Source organism: Felis catus, chromosome E1 (genome assembly GCF_018350175.1).
Source record: "Felis catus isolate Fca126 chromosome E1, F.catus_Fca126_mat1.0, whole genome shotgun sequence".
Lineage (NCBI taxonomy): Eukaryota > Metazoa > Chordata > Mammalia > Carnivora > Felidae > Felis > Felis catus.
Genome location: NC_058381.1, coordinates 16,694,277 through 16,710,602, shown reverse-complemented (window position 1 = coordinate 16,710,602; position 16,326 = coordinate 16,694,277). Strand labels below are relative to the sequence as shown.

Below are 16,326 nucleotides of genomic sequence, written 5' to 3'. Positions count from 1 at the left end.
TTGGCACACTTTTCCATGTATCTGTTACACTTCAATAAAATTTACTTTTTATAAGTGTTTGAGTGGGCCATTCTTCAGGGCCAGAAGGAGAGGGAAATGACAACTCACCAGGAGAAACAGAGGGCTGATGGCTACCCAGCAGATCTTCCAAAACCATCCAGGGCTGAAGCCAAGCATTTCTTTCACATCACTGCAGAACTGAGTGATGCCTAAAATCACCCAAAAGAAAAAGAGATTGACTGAGGGAGGACATGGGCTGTTCTGTCCCTTGATTCTCAGAGACAGTAGCAGCTCTGGAATTTCTCCACAGCAGGAGCTCAGGGGCACCCATCTAGTCTGAAAGTGGGACAGAGGACTTGTCACAAAACTGCATTTGATAGCAAGCAACTTTGTTTCTACAGAGTGGGAGTGGGAGGATAGGTGGACATTTGGGGGGGGGGACCTAAAACCCCCCCACTGGTGCCTCCCCGCTTGGTACCCACACTGCTTTTCTAAGATCTCAGCATATATTTGATTTTACTGTAGAAAAGAATTTTCTAGGAGGGGCACCTGGGTGGCTCAGTTGGTTAAATGTCCGACCTTGGCTCAGGTCGTGATCTCACGGTTTGTGAGTTTGAGCCGCCCCCCATCGGGCTCTGTGCTCTCAGTTCAGAGCCTGGGGCCTGCTTCAGTTTTTGTGTCTCCCTCTCTCTCTGCCCCTCCCCCACTCATGCTCTGTCTCTGTCTCTCAAAAAATGAATAAATGGTTAAAAAAAAAAAAATTTTCTAGGAATTGTGAACCCATTTGACAGAGGCTGACTTCAACCCTTTGTTGGAAACTTCCAAGAGAAAATTTTAACCACGTATTGCCCATCTCCTATGCCAGATCAAGATCAAGGTTCTTCCATAAAAAGTATGTGAAAGTGAGTATTGGTAAGACATCAAGAGGGGCAAGGCAGTTGCTTCCCTGAGAGACCCAGCAATACCTGGGGCAGGTCTACTGCAATTCACATACTCTGAATCACTGAGGAGGCAGGGAGGGCTTCTGTTTTAAAAACTGGGCTCATGTTTAAAAACTGGGCTGGAAATTTGGGGCCTCCCCTTCTTCATATTATGTGTAACAACAAACATGCCAAAGCTGTTTTGTTACCATAGAAATTAGAGGGAAAAGTCAATACATTTTCAGAATAAAATAATCATTTCTTAATTTTATAAAGATGAAGAGTGGTATCTCTGAACCTGGTTTCCTTCATGTCAACTCCTAGGTTATCCCCACCCCCACCCACGGATTCTTAGAACCCATGTTAGCCCACTCTCTGTGCTCCTGCTAGTTTCACCCTTATCAGAATCCATCCCAGGATCAGAGGGGGTGAAGTGGGGATTTCACCAAGGCAGATAATACAAACAGGAACATTCTTGCCTCTTCTCTGGAAAATAATCTCCTGAACTCTATCTCAGGGCTTTGCAGGGAGCTCTTGCTTGCAAAATTTAAACTTGGGACTACTCTATAAAACAGTGGGATACTGTATACTCTACAAATGCACTCACTATGCACTAGTCCATTGTTCAATTCTTAGACACAATCAGTATTTGAAGCCTCCACTATGGATGAGCTATATGGAACTGCTTCAGCCTGTCTCCACTGGGTGAACATTTAAACTCAGAAGGAAAAAAAAAAAAAAAAAAACATCCTCCCAAGAGTAAGGGGAATCAGTGTGGAGGAAATGGTGACCTGTTTCTGAAGAAGGCACTCCACTGAGGTTATTTTACAGACCCACTGGGAGGTGACGTACCCTGCCCTGACTTTCTTCAATGAAATCAGCCCTTCTCTACTCTGGTGGCTGCAGGCTGGTGTAGATCATGAGTGTGGAAGGAAGCATCTTACCGTAAAACCAATAGACAGCAACTGCTTCTATAAGTACAACGGTGAGCACTGCAGGGCCTGTGGCATATTCCTCCAGCAGCTTTACCACGTACGCCCCTCCCTGGAAACGACATCATGATCCTGAGTGCGGGCCCTCTGAGGCACTACCTTCTCTTTATGATTAAAGCCAAAAGCAGCTTCTTAACTTAGGATAATTCTAGAAAATTCCCACCTTGGACCTAATATAAATATCCCAGAGCCTGCCTCTTGGACTGACCCTCACTGTATGGGCCAGATTTCATCCCATCAGACGCCTCTTCCTGTCCTATGGAGCACTCTCTCCTTGTTTTTTATCTCACTAAGTTTTAAGAGACAAACTCAAGAGAGTCCCTGGCTCTTTTTTTCAACTTTCTTCAACTTACTGAATTACCTACTGTGTACTCTACCCTAAAGAATCCTCGTCCCTCAGGGCGCCTGGGTGGCAAGTGACCAACTCTTGATTTTGGCTCAGGTCATGATCTCACGGTTCATGAATTTGAGCCCGAGGTCACTGCCACTGACAGTGCAGAGCCTACTTGGAATTCTCCCTCTCTTCCTCTCTCTCTCTGCCCCTCCCATGGACTCACTCTAAGTAAAATAAATTTTTAAAAAATCTAAAAAAAAAAGAATCTTGGTCCCTGAAGACTGAACCTGGGAGAGTTTGTAATACCAGACCCACTGAACACAGTGGCCATGGCTTTGCCTTCTAACTTAATTCACAAATCCTTTGGATCCTCCTCAGGGCCCCACCACCCTGACAAAGCTACCAGAGCCACTGGGGTCATAGCCTGAAGATTCAGATCTTCAAAATCTGCCTTATGTCGGGAGGACACAAGCCTAGGATGCCTGGGGGCCCTGATTACATTTTACAGTATGTGCTTCAGCTACAAAAAAGAAAAAAAAATCATAGGAGAGAGGGTCTGACTTCCTCACCACTGCAAATTCCCTGGAGGAGACAGGGTGACATGACAAACATGAGATGCCAGCCTTCAGATATTCTGCATATGAGGACATCACGGCAATAATCCCATGAAAGCAGCCCTAAAGACTGGAAGAACAAATCTTAGTTTTTCTCCAGATACCCTGCCAAGCCTGAAATCTAAATTGGGTCTAATGTAAAATGCTAAGACCTCCAGATACCATGCACAGATTCTACAAACAGATGCTGCCAGAAACAACTTTTCTTCTTATCCTTGGTGACATTTTAACAGCAGTGACAACCCCTCTTACTTTAGCCCCAAAGCCAGGGCACCATGTGGGGTGGAAGGAAAGGAATAGCTTCTTGTGCTGTTCCACTGCCCCAGGGTAGGCTGGCTCACAGCTGAGGGCTGTGGTACTCACAAAAGTCAGGGTGACCAGGGATCCGAAGAAGCAGGTAATGACCACACCAAGCACAAACCACTCTCGGCGCTCAGACCAGATGTGCGGAAACTCGTCTATCACAGCTGTGATCACCCCCTCCAAGCCTGCAAACTGAAAGGGACACACAAGCAGTCACAGGGGAAGCTCAGGACAAGTCTGTCACCTTCGAGGACAAGTCTGTCACCTTCGAGGACAGTGAACAGGAGGGAGTGACCGTCAAGCTGGTCATGACCAGTTCCCCACCATACACCAGATCTCACTGGAAATATATTACCCTGTTTCACAATTTCATTTAGAACCCAACCCTAATGACATCAAGGAAAGAAAATATAGGGCCTGGACAGGACTTCTTTATGTGACATCTCTTGGGCGAGATGCTGGTTGCACCAGAAAGGTCAACTCAAAGCTGAGACTCATTCCACCCTAATAAGTACAAGGTGCTGAGCCGAATGTGGGGCAGCAGGGCACTGAGACAAAAGAGTGACCTTGCTCTCACCTTAAATACTGCCATCTGGTCAAGGGACGGTACCCAGTAATAACAGGTCACATATGCTGAGCCCTGGCCTGTGCAGACACCTTACCCTCATTAGCCCATTATGACCCTCTAACACACTTAGAGGGCCGTGAGCACCAGCAGTGAGGACTGAACAGGGGCTGAGAAAGCACCGGGAGGGAGCAGCCAAGACCGCCTGGGGTGGCCAGGATGGGAGGGGTGGGGGATAGGTGCAGCTCCCCCTCCCTCCTGCTCCCCTTCCCCCCTCCCCTTCCTCCCACTCCCCATTCCCCTCCTCCTGTTCCTCTTCCTCCTCCTTAGAGCCAGGTTTCCCTCTCCATCCACTCACGGTGCTGTCCAGGCCCAGTGTGATTAGCATCAGGAAGAAGATGATGGCAAAGAATGTGGACGCTGGCATGTTGGCTATGGCTTCTGCATATGTGATGAAGAGGAGGCTGGGGCCTGAGATAGAGAGGGAGAGAGGAGAAGGTAGTCCCTGGGACCTGCTCTGCAAAGATGTCTCAGGGGAAAACTCAGCCATACCAGCAATTACAATTCTTTTTTTATTTTTTATGTTTGTTTATTTCAAGAGAGAGAGGGGAAGGAGCAGAGAGAAGGAGAGACAGAATCTCAAGAAGGCTCTGAACCACCAGTGCAGAGCCCGATGTGGGGCTTGAACTCACAAACTGCGAGATCATGACCCAAGATCAAGAGGCGGACGCTTAACGGACTGAGCCACACAGGCGCCCCAACAATTACAATTCTTGTCACAAGACCTTACATGTGAATTAGGCTTGGACACCTACCAAATACTTCCTTACACTCCACACCAGCTCACCAACCCATGCTGACATCCTGGGAGGCAGGCAGGGAATAGTATCCATCTTGGAAAGTGTGAACTCTCAACTAATGTGGGGAATGGAAACAAACCCAAGACCCTAAGACTAGCAAAACTGCACACAAGAATAAGTTTCCACCATATAACAACTCAGAGCTTTTTTCAGGGCCAGGACTGATATCTCTAACATTTCACAACATTTAGCTCTCTCTGATCACTTTAGCTCCAAAACAGTCGGAGACGTGAAACTGATTTCAGAAGAGTCATAGAAGCTTTGGAATAAAGGCCTCCCGCTATTTTAAAGTCCCTTTTGATAGTGTGAGGGACTTGTCCTCAACCTCTCACCAGCTAGATAGGGGTGCCTTAGTTTGGGGTACAGGCATGATCAGAGCTATGCATCAGGCCAGAGACAGAAGCATGTTGGCGAGCATGTTGGGATTCCATCCACGAGATCCCACTGCCACTTTTTCAATATCTGTCACTCCTTTTCCATGAAAGCCTCATAATACAATAGAGTGACTGTGTCATCTACATTTTATTTTTCTCCAAGGGGAAATTCTAAGGATCATTTGCTTACTAGACTTGTACCCATCACTGGACCCAAACCTACTGGTTTAAAAAGCCCTCATCTAAGTCATATTTCAAGCCTATGTGTGTTGAAGGCCCCAGAACTGGGTGCCAGCGGAGCTACCCCATCCCCACCAGGGTGGAGCACATGGAAGGCAATAAGTTTCCCTAAAACTTTGGAAAAATTTTAAAGGAACACTTAGAAATAATTTAAAAGTTAGATATTTGTAAAGATCCACAGAGCAGCCAAGCAGTTCAGTGAAGAGTAAGGGACGTAAATGGAACCCACATTCCCACCTGCATCTTTAGCCACCTCAGACACCTCTTCGTTCCTCATCTCTGCCATATACCCGAGCACTGTGAAGATGACAAATCCGGAAACGAAGCTCGTCATGCAGTTCACCCCACTGGTCACCAGGGCGTCTCTGGAGCAGAAAACCCAAATGAACCTCAGTTCACCAAGCAGAGAGTCTAAAGAGCATCTGTCACCAGCCAAGGCAAGGACGAGCAGGCTGAGTTCACAGGGACCTCAGGCCAATCCTGGTGTCCCCTCCGCTCCTCCCAGGCCCAGCCTCTCAGACGGGAAGGTGGCTCGAAGCACAAGCTGCCGTTACCACCATGCACGGTGTGGTAGAGCAGCAGGTCAGGACTGGTTTGAAGAGATGGTGCTGTTGTGAACGGGAATAACACAGACCTTTTGATTTCAAACAAGAATTGCTCGGAAACAGGGCCTGGATTGGAGTGGGGGCCAGGAGGGGGCCTTGGCCTCACATTTGCGAAGCCCTCAGATTCAGACTTTTGAAATTATGTGCAAATGAGGTTACAAGAGTGTCACAGAGATATCCTGACACTTCTAAATTAAAAAAAAATTTTTTAACACTTACTTACTTTTGAGAGACATAGAGCCCAAGTGGGGGAGGGGCAGAGAGAGACGGAGACACAGAATCCGGAGCAGGCTCCAGGCTCTGAGCTGGGGCCCGACTTGGGGCTCAAACTCACAAACCATGAGCCAAAGTCAGATGCCACTGAGGCGCCCCAATATCTTGACACTTTTTTTTTTAATTTTTTTTTTTCAACGTTTATTTATTTTTGGGACAGAGAGAGACAGAGCATGAACGGGGGAGGGGCAGAGAGAGAGGGAGACACAGAATTGGAAACAGGCTCCAGGCTCTGAGCCATCGGCCCAGAGCCTGACGCGGGGCTCGAACTCACGGACAGAGAGATCGTGACCTGGCTGAAGTCGGACGCTTAACCGACTGCGCCACCCAGGCGCCCCTCTTGACACTTTTAAAAGAACACCTCATCATACAACTTCAGGCAGGGGTCCCGATGCAATGCCACACTGCTTAGGGTACTTGTGAATTCCTTTTTAAGAATAAAAGAATTCATTAATTATCTTATGAACAAGCACAATTAGAGTGCTGGACACTGCCATCTGTGGTGGAACATTAAAAAAAAAGTTAACTCTAAAGATGATGAGTGGGGGTGCCTGGGTGGCTCAGTCAGTTGAGCATCTGACTCTTGGTTTTTGGCTCAGGTCATGATCTCACAGTTTGTGGGATGGAGCCCTGTGTCGGGCTCTGCACTGACAGCATGGAGCCTGCTTGGGATTCTCTCTCCCTCTCACTCTACTCCCCTGCTCATCTCTCTCTCTCTCAAAAAAAGTAAATAAACATTAAAAAATAAATAAATAAAGATGATGAGTGATACCGAAATCATAATTGGTACAACACTAACTGTTTCGTCCAAATTTCTGATTTTGCCCCCCAAATTATGGCATTTTGTATTGGTCAAAATAGTCCAATCATCATACTTTTGTGCATATGTACATAAGGAAATTATCACATTACAGCTGTTGTTCAACACATCAATAAGTGAAATCTAACTATTTAATATATGTTGCAATTTTTGTAAACCTGCTTTGGCATTTCTTTATTTTTTTTTGATATACAGAGACTTAAAAAACGGAAGCGGCCTGGGGCTCCTCTCAATCTCTGAATGGTCTGGGTGAGGCTTCGACCCCAGGGGGTGCTCTGGCCACGAGGGAACTGGTCAGGGATCTGTGACACACCTGAGCCCAGCCAGGCTTGAGGCCATTAGTTCGATCCCCTTCCTCCTGGCCAGCTGACTTATGCTTACCCCACTTTCAGGCTTTACTTGGGGTGGGGGGCAGATACTCACTGGTAACAGTTGTTGTTGAATTTGTTGTAGCTAGCAAAAGCCAGTAAGACCCCAAAGCCAGGACCAAGAGAGAAGAAGATCTGTGCGGCAGCATCCACCCACACCTGGAAGGCAGCAGAGGTGGGGGTGAGGACTGGGCCCCGGGCCTGCACTCTGGCTTCCAGGTGGCTACGTGCAAAGTGAAAACCCAGCTCTCAAAGCTCATGCCAGGGATGACCACATACCAAGTGCCAACAAATGTGGTTTCTCCTCCTAACATTGAAGCACAAACCAATCTACTGGTCTCAACTCTACTTTTCATGCTTCTATTTCTGCCTTAAAGCACGACTGCAGACTTGCCATTGAACCCAAATTTCAATAGCTGTCCCTACTCGGGGGGACTAGCTTCAGTTAGTAAAATGGCAGACAGGGGCACCTCGTTTTCCTCATGATCTTACCCCTGTCTCCAGGAGTTTCTGCCAGTTGGGTTTCAAGTAGAAGAGAATACCCCTCCAGGCTCCGGGGAGGGTGGCGCCTCTTACCAGCAGGACTGAAAGGATGATGTAAGGGAAGGTGGCTGTCACCCACACCACCTATAAAGAAAGGGGTAGAAACACAGGTTGTCAGCATGTGGATGTTTGTATCTTTTATTCTCGAAAATCTCCAAGGAAGGAGATGTACCTCTTCTTTTCTGTAACTATAGAAGGCAGGGTGGCATTGCAGAAATATCAGCGGCTTTAGAATCGGTCAGGGATCTGACTCACAGCTTGCCAATACTACCACAAACCCACTTCCCAGCCGTCATATGGGAAAACACCTAGCAAAAGATGATAAAGTAGCCAGTATACATAAAGCACTGATCATGGCTCATCATGGGCTTTCAATAAATTATTGTCACTATTAATAACTGTGACACTACCAGTGGGTTAAAGGAATTTTTTAAAAATCACATAATGGTTCCTGGCATTGGCCCGTTTCTGGAAATTTTTTTAACACATATCTGGTAAAGAGAAACTGAGCCTCATAAATTGTGTTTGGTGTTGAAGGAAACATTGTCCTTCTGTCTATAGCTGTCCAGGCTACTGAGTTCTGAGTTTGAATCCTCTGGAGCCCCTGGGCAGGCCTGGGTCAGCAGCCAGAGTCCTCCTAACCTTGCCAGACGTTTTGACACCTTTCCAGATGCTGAAGTAGATCACAGTGAAGATCAGCATGATGCAGAGAGCGAGCTGCCAGCTGATGCCCCCCAGGTCCTGAAGTCCCTTAGACCGATGGATCTGCAGGATGTGGCGCCTGGAGACAGCGAGAAAGAAAGGCCCATGAAACGGCCTGAGCAGTAAGCTGAGGATACCATCTGTGACACCTCCAGGGGAGTCCAGAGAAGAAACAGACACCGCGCTGCAAGGACCAAGCAGTCGCTAGGCTTCAGGAAGCGCTGGGTCTGCGGGTCCTGACGGACAGGGCAGTACATTCAGCCCACAGACCCTAGAAGAGCACGCAGCTCCCAAGGCGGACTTCCAGGCTGGGGCAGCATCTGTATGTGTGGGTAGCATCTTCTCCACCCCAAAATTACTCTCTCCTGGGCCGCAGCTGCCTGAAATTCCAGCATTAAAGAATACTACCCACCCCAGGCATCTTCTTCCAAAGGATAGATTCCACTTGTGAAGTGAACACATGAAACCAAAAACCCTGGATGGTTTTAAACTACTGAAGCAACGGGAGGCTCTGATTCCATGACAACAAAATGAGAGCGGGGCCCAGGAGGAAGGGCGGTTTTGACACAGGCGAGTAAGTTTGTAATGTGAATGAAGGAATCACCCTGGGCACATTGGGACCGCCTGGCCTGGCACATCAGGAAGGAGGGGGCAGGGTTGCTTGGGTGGCTCAGTCTGTTATATGTCTGACTCTTGGTTTCGGCTCAGGTCATGATCTTACAGTGGAGCCCACATCGGGCTCTGTGCTGAGTGTGCATTCTCTCTCTCTCTCTCTCACTCTCCCTCTGCCCCTCCCCTGTGCTCACTTTCTCTCTCTCTCTCTCTCTCTCTCTCTCTCTCTCTCTCTCTCTCTCTCAAAATAAATAAATAGGGGTGCCTGGGTAGCTCAGTGTGTTTTGTGTCCAACTCTTGGTTTCCTCTCAGGTCATGATCTCATGGCTCATTGGTTCAAGCCCCGAGTCAGACTCTGTGCTGATAGCGTGGAGCCTGCTTGGGATTCTCTGTCTCCCCCTCTCTCTGCCCCTCCCCTGCTCTCTCTCTCCCCCTCTCTCTTTCAAAATAAACATTTAAAAATCAATAAACATTTAAAAAAGCATTTAAAAAAAGAAAAAAAAAAGAAAGGAGGGGGATATCACAAAGGGCCAGATTAGGGAGCACTCAAAGCAGAGTCTCCCAGTTCCAAACCTGCCCGGGGCCGCCCTGCCACTCTCTCGCTTACATTTACTCACCCCACCCTAAGAGCTTCATCCCTCAGAAATCTGTCAGGAAAGAGGTGAAGCGCCCCTGGCCCCTGCCTCCCTCCTAAGAGGCCAACCCCCAGGGGTGTGGCCTGCTTCTAACAGACCACCCCCTCACTTACATGCACTTACGTGTAAAATTCTTCTGCAGGGGATGTTGAGTGGAGCGTCCAGGTGACATTGTCCTCGGAGAAGTAGTTGGTGCAGTTGCCAGTGTTCCAGGAGTTCTTGCAGCTGGTCCAGGGCAGCTGGTCCGTGAAGGAGGAAATGAGGTAGTAGAGCGCCCAGGCCATGATGGTGTTGTAGTAGGAAGCGATGTAGAAGGCAATGATGCAGATGGCATACCCGATCCCTGGGAGAGACGGGAAGGGAGGCCAAGTCTCAAGGACAGCCCAACAGTGAAAGATGGCCCCGGGTCGCCGGAGGGCCCTGCAGCTCAGGTGAGGGAGAAAGGTGGGGCTGCCATTCACTTCATTCCCCAAGACTCTGGGAGGCGGCGGAAAGGAAAGGTGGCAATGTGGTAAATTCCTTAGATGTTTTTTGCAAAATTACACATTTTATTTATTTATTTTTTCAACGTTTATTTATTTTTGGGACAGAGAGAGACAGAGCATGAACGGGCGAGGGGCAGAGAGAGAGGGAGACACAGAATCGGAAACAGGCTCCAGGCTCTGAGCCATCAGCCCAGAGCCTGACACGGGGCTCGAACTCACAGACCGCGAGATAGTGACCTGGCTGAAGTCGGATGCTTAACGGACTGCGCCACCCAGGCGCCCCTACACATTTTAGAAACTAGGTGCGTGTGCTGTTAATGCTTTAAACTTTTTTTTCTATTTCGTTTGCCTGAAAAAATATTTTTATTTCAGTGTAGTTGACACACAATGTTACATTAGTTTCAGATGTACAACAGAACGACTGGACAAGTCTGTATGTTATACTGTGCCCAGCACAAGTGTAGCTGCCGCCTGTCATCACACGATGCAATTACAGCACTGTTGCCTGTACTCCCTATGCTGTGCCTTTTATCCCTGTGACTTACTCTTTCCGTAACTGGAAGCCTGTATCTCCCACTCCCCTTCACCCATTTGGCCCATCCCCCCACCCCCTTTCCTTCTGGCAACCATCAGTTTATTCTCTTTACTTACAGGTCTGTTAGGTTAACTTTTGTTTATTTATAAGTTTACTTTTATTTATTGATAAGTAAAATGTTTACTTTACTTTTATTATTTTTTTTAAGTTTATTTTTTTTAGTAATCTCTACAACCAATGTGGGGCTGGAACTCATGACCCCGAGATCAAGTGTCACATGCTCCACCAGACACCCAGGTTTACTTTTTTTATATAACATTTTTGAAAGTTTATTTATTTATTTTGAGAGAGAGAGAGAGAGCGCACGTGAGCAGGGGAGGGCAGAAAGAGAGGGTGAGAGAGAGAATCCCAAGCAGGTTCCACATAGAGAGCCCCATGTGGGACTCAAACTCACGAACCATGAGATCACAACCTGAGCCAAAACCAAGAGTCACTTAACTGACTGAGTCACCCAGGTGACCCCTCCTGGTATACTTTTAATTGCCATTTATTGCTTCCCTTTAACAACCTCATACCACTTAAATAGTCAAAAACTTCATTACTCAACTTATCTCCCAGAGATACCTGAAGGCCTAATTGATTCCAGAAGAGGGTCCCTAGCTTCCATATGTGGACAGAAATCACCTCTGCCCTGCAGGACCACTCATCCACCCACCCACTTAAGCCTTCCAGTTACCTTTGAAAATTGGGCAGATTTTTCTCCATATTGAAATGCATCCGTTTCGGTGGTATTGGCCTAGTGCGAGCTCCATGTAGAAGAGCGGGATCCCCCCAAAAACAGCCATGATGGTGTAGGGTAGGAGGAACGCTCCTGCGACAGATGAAAGACAATTTTATTCCCTGCCCACGTCCCTCCCAGGACAGCCCGACTGACTGGGCTCACACCAAGATTTACAGGGCCACCTGAGGCTTGAGTGTCATGAAGCCACAGTGTGCCGAGGGACCTCACGTTGTGCCCCCCTGCTCTTAGTGCTCTACCAGAGCGCCACAGTGAACGGGGGTTTCAGGAAGTGCACGAAGGAGGCAGAGAGTTCGTGGAAAGGAAGCTGGACTTGGGACTCAACAGACCAGGTCCCAGAATCAGTCCCACTTCTAACCACCGGGAGGACCCTGAGCCACCTCTCCCCTCTGAACCTCTATTTTCCCTCCCCTATAAAAATGACAGAGTCGAGGGGTGCCTGGGTGGCTCAGTCAGTTGAGCGTCCGATTTCGGTTCAGGTCATGATCTCACAGTTTGTGAGTTCGAGCCCAGCATCAGGCTCTGTGCTGACAGCTCAGAGCCTGGAGCCTGCTTCGGATTCTGTGTCTCCCTCTCTCTGCCCCACCTCCATTCACACTCTGTGTGTGTGTGTCTCTCTTTCTCAAAGATAAAAACATTAAAAAAAATTTTTTTTTAAATGACAGGGTTCAGGTGGGCTGAGCTTCCCAAACCCAGCCACACGTAATAATCACTGGTGAGCTTAAGAACACACACCCACCATCCCCCTGAAGCAGAAATTCCAGATATGGTGTAAGACAAAAACTCTTAAGCTGCTCAAGTGATTCTGATGCAGCTGGTACACAGAGCGGAGTTCGAGACCCTTGGGACAGATCCCCCATGACAACCCGTACAACAGTGGCAACAATCACCAAATTAGTATTTTTGTTCATCCGTACGTACTATCCCTGGCTCCAGATACTTGCTATTGATATTTGGTTGTATTTCCATAATTCCGCTGCGCCGGAATGCTCCCCTCCGGGCCACCTTTGCAGATATGGCTGAAAAGGGTAGTGCGTCACAGAATGAGGAAGTGTGGGGTTGTTGTGTCACGGGAGGTGCTGGTGTGTCTTGGTTCTCATGGCTGAGGCAGAATGTGGAAAACCTAGGTGGCGACTGCTCACCTGCAGCCTAAGTTTTAGCCCACAGGGTGGGTCAGCGGTGATTTTCCCTGATAATGTTCTCTCCCATAAAGTGCTCTGAACTCAGAAACCTGAAGTCAGTGCAACTCACAAAGTCCCACCTGACTTGGAATCATGCTGGGTAAATCTGGCTTGAGAATAAGAAGCACGTTGTGTTCTCAGGATGGCATCTGTCCAGCTTTATAGTGGGGAACTGGTGTAGAAGAAACGTCACCAGTGACCCAACCCCTTATATAAAGCTCAGGCCAAAGGTGAGCCCTTGCAGGCTGGAGATAAGGTGACTCCAACTTCTGCTCCTCCCAGGCAGGGGGTGCTGGGCTTCCCCAGCCGCCACCCCACCCCTCACCCCTGAACTGCCTTTGCAGCTGCAAGGACCAAGGTCCTTAAAAAATGTGGCGAATCCTGGCCACTCTGCGTCAGGCCATCGAGGAAATGAGGAAGGACACTAATGAATTCTCCCCCAAACCTCGTTTCAGCTGCCCTACCAAATCAGTGTCCAGAGCTTCTGTCAAAATAAATATTGACTGATTTGACCTCCATTTCTCGTCCTTTTCCCACTTTGATAGCAAGTCCATTGTCAACACAGAGGCCCCATACCTACTCACTCTTCTCCACTCTCCTCTTTGGGGCTCCCACATCCATGCCTCCAGTCAGCTACTGGTTTTGATAATCTACAAGTTAACCGCTCTGAAGGTAGAAGGAGGAATAAGTAGTAGTCTCTAGCCTCAAAAATGTAGCACAAAAATGTAGACATATCCATGTATGGTTTAGGTTAGCAGCAATGCCGTGCTATGGCTGGGTTCAGCTCTAGATCATGCTCAGATTCTAACTCCAGACTCTGGACCTGGGCTGACACCCTTCTCTGACCCGGGAGGGCCTGGGACCCTGGAGCCACTTCCCAACGTTTCCTTACACAGACGTAACCTCTCTGGACTCACTGCAAGAGTGCAGCTTGGATGATGCAGGGATGAGAAGGGAGCTCTGCCACAAACGACGCACTAAGGAGGCTGAAAGCCTGGCGAGATTGGGTTTGGGAGAGCTTTTACCCAACTTCATAACCCAGAGAGCCCCAGACATGCTGACTTAGCATTTTGGCTTCCTGGGGACTTGTCTTTTGGACTAGCTTGAAAGTCTGAGCAATCATGTTCCCAGATTCCTCAGTTAAGACAGAAAAGACATGATTTCTGTTCTGGCCTCCCAAGAGGATTTACAGACCATCCCTCGGACACAGCCTCTGCTCGTAGCCCATGATACTGACCCCCTCCATTCTGGTAACATATGTAAGGAAAGCGCCAGACGTTGCCCAGGTCCACGGCATAGCCAATGACCGAGAGGAGGAAATCCACCTTCTTGCCCCAGGTCTCCCGTTCCCCTCGATGAGCCTCAGCCACTAGGGAGGTGGTGGCAGCCGGAATGGAGTGCTGAGTGTCATCTTCTGCACCAGGGCTTGGAACTGCTGAGTACCCATTGGAGATTTGGCCAGACTCCACCTTATCCTCGGGGACAGGCACACCCTTCTGTAGAACTCCATTTTCCTGACAATCGTCTTTATCCTTACAGGCTGACAGCTCCTTCTGGGAATTTAAGGGCGTGGTATCCATCCTGCTGGCTAGGAGATGATACTGACACCCATCTGCCGAGGACCCGAACCGAATCCTCAGTGCTCAGATGCGTGGGTCTCCTCAGAGCTTTATACCAATGGGATTGAGAGCTCTGTTGGAAAGGTACAGACAGCACGGAATTATGCATTTTACTCATCTTTGGTATTAACATCAACAAACATCTTAAACCACATTAATCAATGGGATTACAAATGCCTCTGTCAAGCATGAAACGTTCTGTCTGCTGTATGATAGTCAATAAAATCAACTACAGTTTTCAACCTACATGAGGTATCAAAGCACAATCAAGTAATTTGGGAAGGAAAAACCAAAACAACAAACAAAATAGACAGCAAGTCACCAAGGTCTTGCACAGGCTCTATTTAAGAACAAAGTACTGACATCACTCTGAGGGGCTGGAATTGCATCCTGGGGTTTACCAGTAACTCGGAAGAGTGTAAGAAGAGGGCTTGCTTCAACAAAGCTTCGCAGAGCACTTACCTTGTCCTGGACGCTGTGCTGGGAAAAGAATAGCAAAGAAAGAAGCGGTTTTTGCCTGCAAATAGGTTAGGACAGTCCTCTCCGTCTTTTAAGCTGAACATGCCATATGTTTTATATAAATTGTAAGTATGACTTTGAAAGGAAAAGAGCAAAGGCACGAGGTGAAAAGGCCACCCTGTGGGAGGCACCACTAGCTCCTTAGCTCTGGGCTTGTTCACTCTTCCTGCAATCCAGCTCTTAGAGATGCCAGCTGCTTCTGGCTGTGTCCAGTCCATCAGCGCTCCGCTGTTCACATTGTGCCTCTACAAGTCCGACAGGCTTGAAGCGGCGCCACTGCTCACTATTTATTCTGCCTGCCTCTCCTAAGGTGAGTCCACCTGTTACTTTGCAGCAGTGGGCAGGTGGGATCACTTCTCCCCTAGGCCGGAAGAGCCAGGGAGAAGAGCATGCAGGGTAGAGATGCCAGCATGACTGGTGTCTCTGTCCCTAAGCGCCTCGGTGGAGAGGGCTGGCCGGGGACTCGACACCGCCATATCCCTGCCGGGGGCTGAGGTGCAGAGAAGTCAGCTCGTCAATCCAGATCGAGGCCTCACACGTCAAACATGGGGTAGAAATCTGAGCCCTTTTGGACTTTAAACCTATGACCTGTTATAAAGCAGTATGGAGCCAAGACCTTCCATCTAACTTCATTTCATCTGGGCCTGAACTTTTCAAGCTCTTGAAATGGTCTGGGACTTGAAACACATTTCTGCTTAGCTCAGGTCACTTTCTACCTTTCTAGATGCCTGGTATCACTATTCACAACTGAAAAGATCTGATATTACCCCTTCAGAGCCAACAGTTGGAGGATGCTAGAAATTGGTAACTAATAAAAATGGCTGAGTATGTCTCCTACCTACTTGGGGCTTTCAGGGACTAGAACTTAACTATCCACATGTGGGAACATGAAGACGAAAATGTAGTGAAAAATTAGAACACAAAGTAGTAGATTCACACTGATGACAACATACCTAAATACTGGCAAGGATTAGAAATGAACACGAGAGGATGCAAGTAATTAGCGTTTTGTGTTCATTGGGTTCTTTTTTCTGTAAAGTAGAAAATTTTAAAGGGACTGATTGTTGCCAAAAATATTACAGCAACAAGAGAGAAACCAGCTCCATAGATCTAGGGTGTGTGTGTGTGTGTGTGTGTGTGTGTGTGTGTGTGTGTGTGTGGATGGGGATGGGTGTCTTGGGTTCTCCCCTATCCAGCTACTTGGTCCCCACCCCCTGACCCTATCCGGGGCTCACGGATGCAAACACCACTCACCGAAGAACATGAATTTCTGACCAAGAGTGTTCTAGGTAAAACCCCATTTGGCTCATCTTGACGCTGTTCTCCAGCCTCTCCCTGTCCGCTTCTCTGGACTTTTAAAATTAACCACACATTCTCTCATCCACCATAAGTAACCATGTACCAGGCTGAGGGATTTTTTTAAGGTTC

General features: G+C 48.1%; 1 protein-coding gene across 2 annotated transcripts in view; it reads right to left on the bottom strand.

Moving 5' to 3' along the window:
* SLC6A4 (solute carrier family 6 member 4) overlaps positions 1–16,326 on the bottom strand; it is a 41,718-nt gene that overhangs the window by 8,466 nt on the left and 16,926 nt on the right. Inside the window, exons 3-13 of one of the 2 annotated variants that reach the window (XM_045044407.1) lie at positions 13,998–14,452; positions 11,517–11,651; positions 9,884–10,103; positions 8,454–8,592; positions 7,761–7,895; positions 7,324–7,427; positions 5,440–5,567; positions 4,087–4,199; positions 3,224–3,355; positions 1,865–1,964; positions 109–209 (exon numbers count right to left, since the gene is read on the bottom strand). In XM_045044407.1, coding sequence (XP_044900342.1) covers positions 109–209; positions 1,865–1,964; positions 3,224–3,355; positions 4,087–4,199; positions 5,440–5,567; positions 7,324–7,427; positions 7,761–7,895; positions 8,454–8,592; positions 9,884–10,103; positions 11,517–11,651; positions 13,998–14,340 — 1,650 coding nt within the window. In that variant the 5' untranslated portion in view covers positions 14,341–14,452. The remainder of the gene's footprint in view (positions 1–108; positions 210–1,864; positions 1,965–3,223; positions 3,356–4,086; positions 4,200–5,439; positions 5,568–7,323; positions 7,428–7,760; positions 7,896–8,453; positions 8,593–9,883; positions 10,104–11,516; positions 11,652–13,997; positions 14,453–16,326) is intronic. The other variant, XM_045044408.1, reaches the window with a different exon arrangement.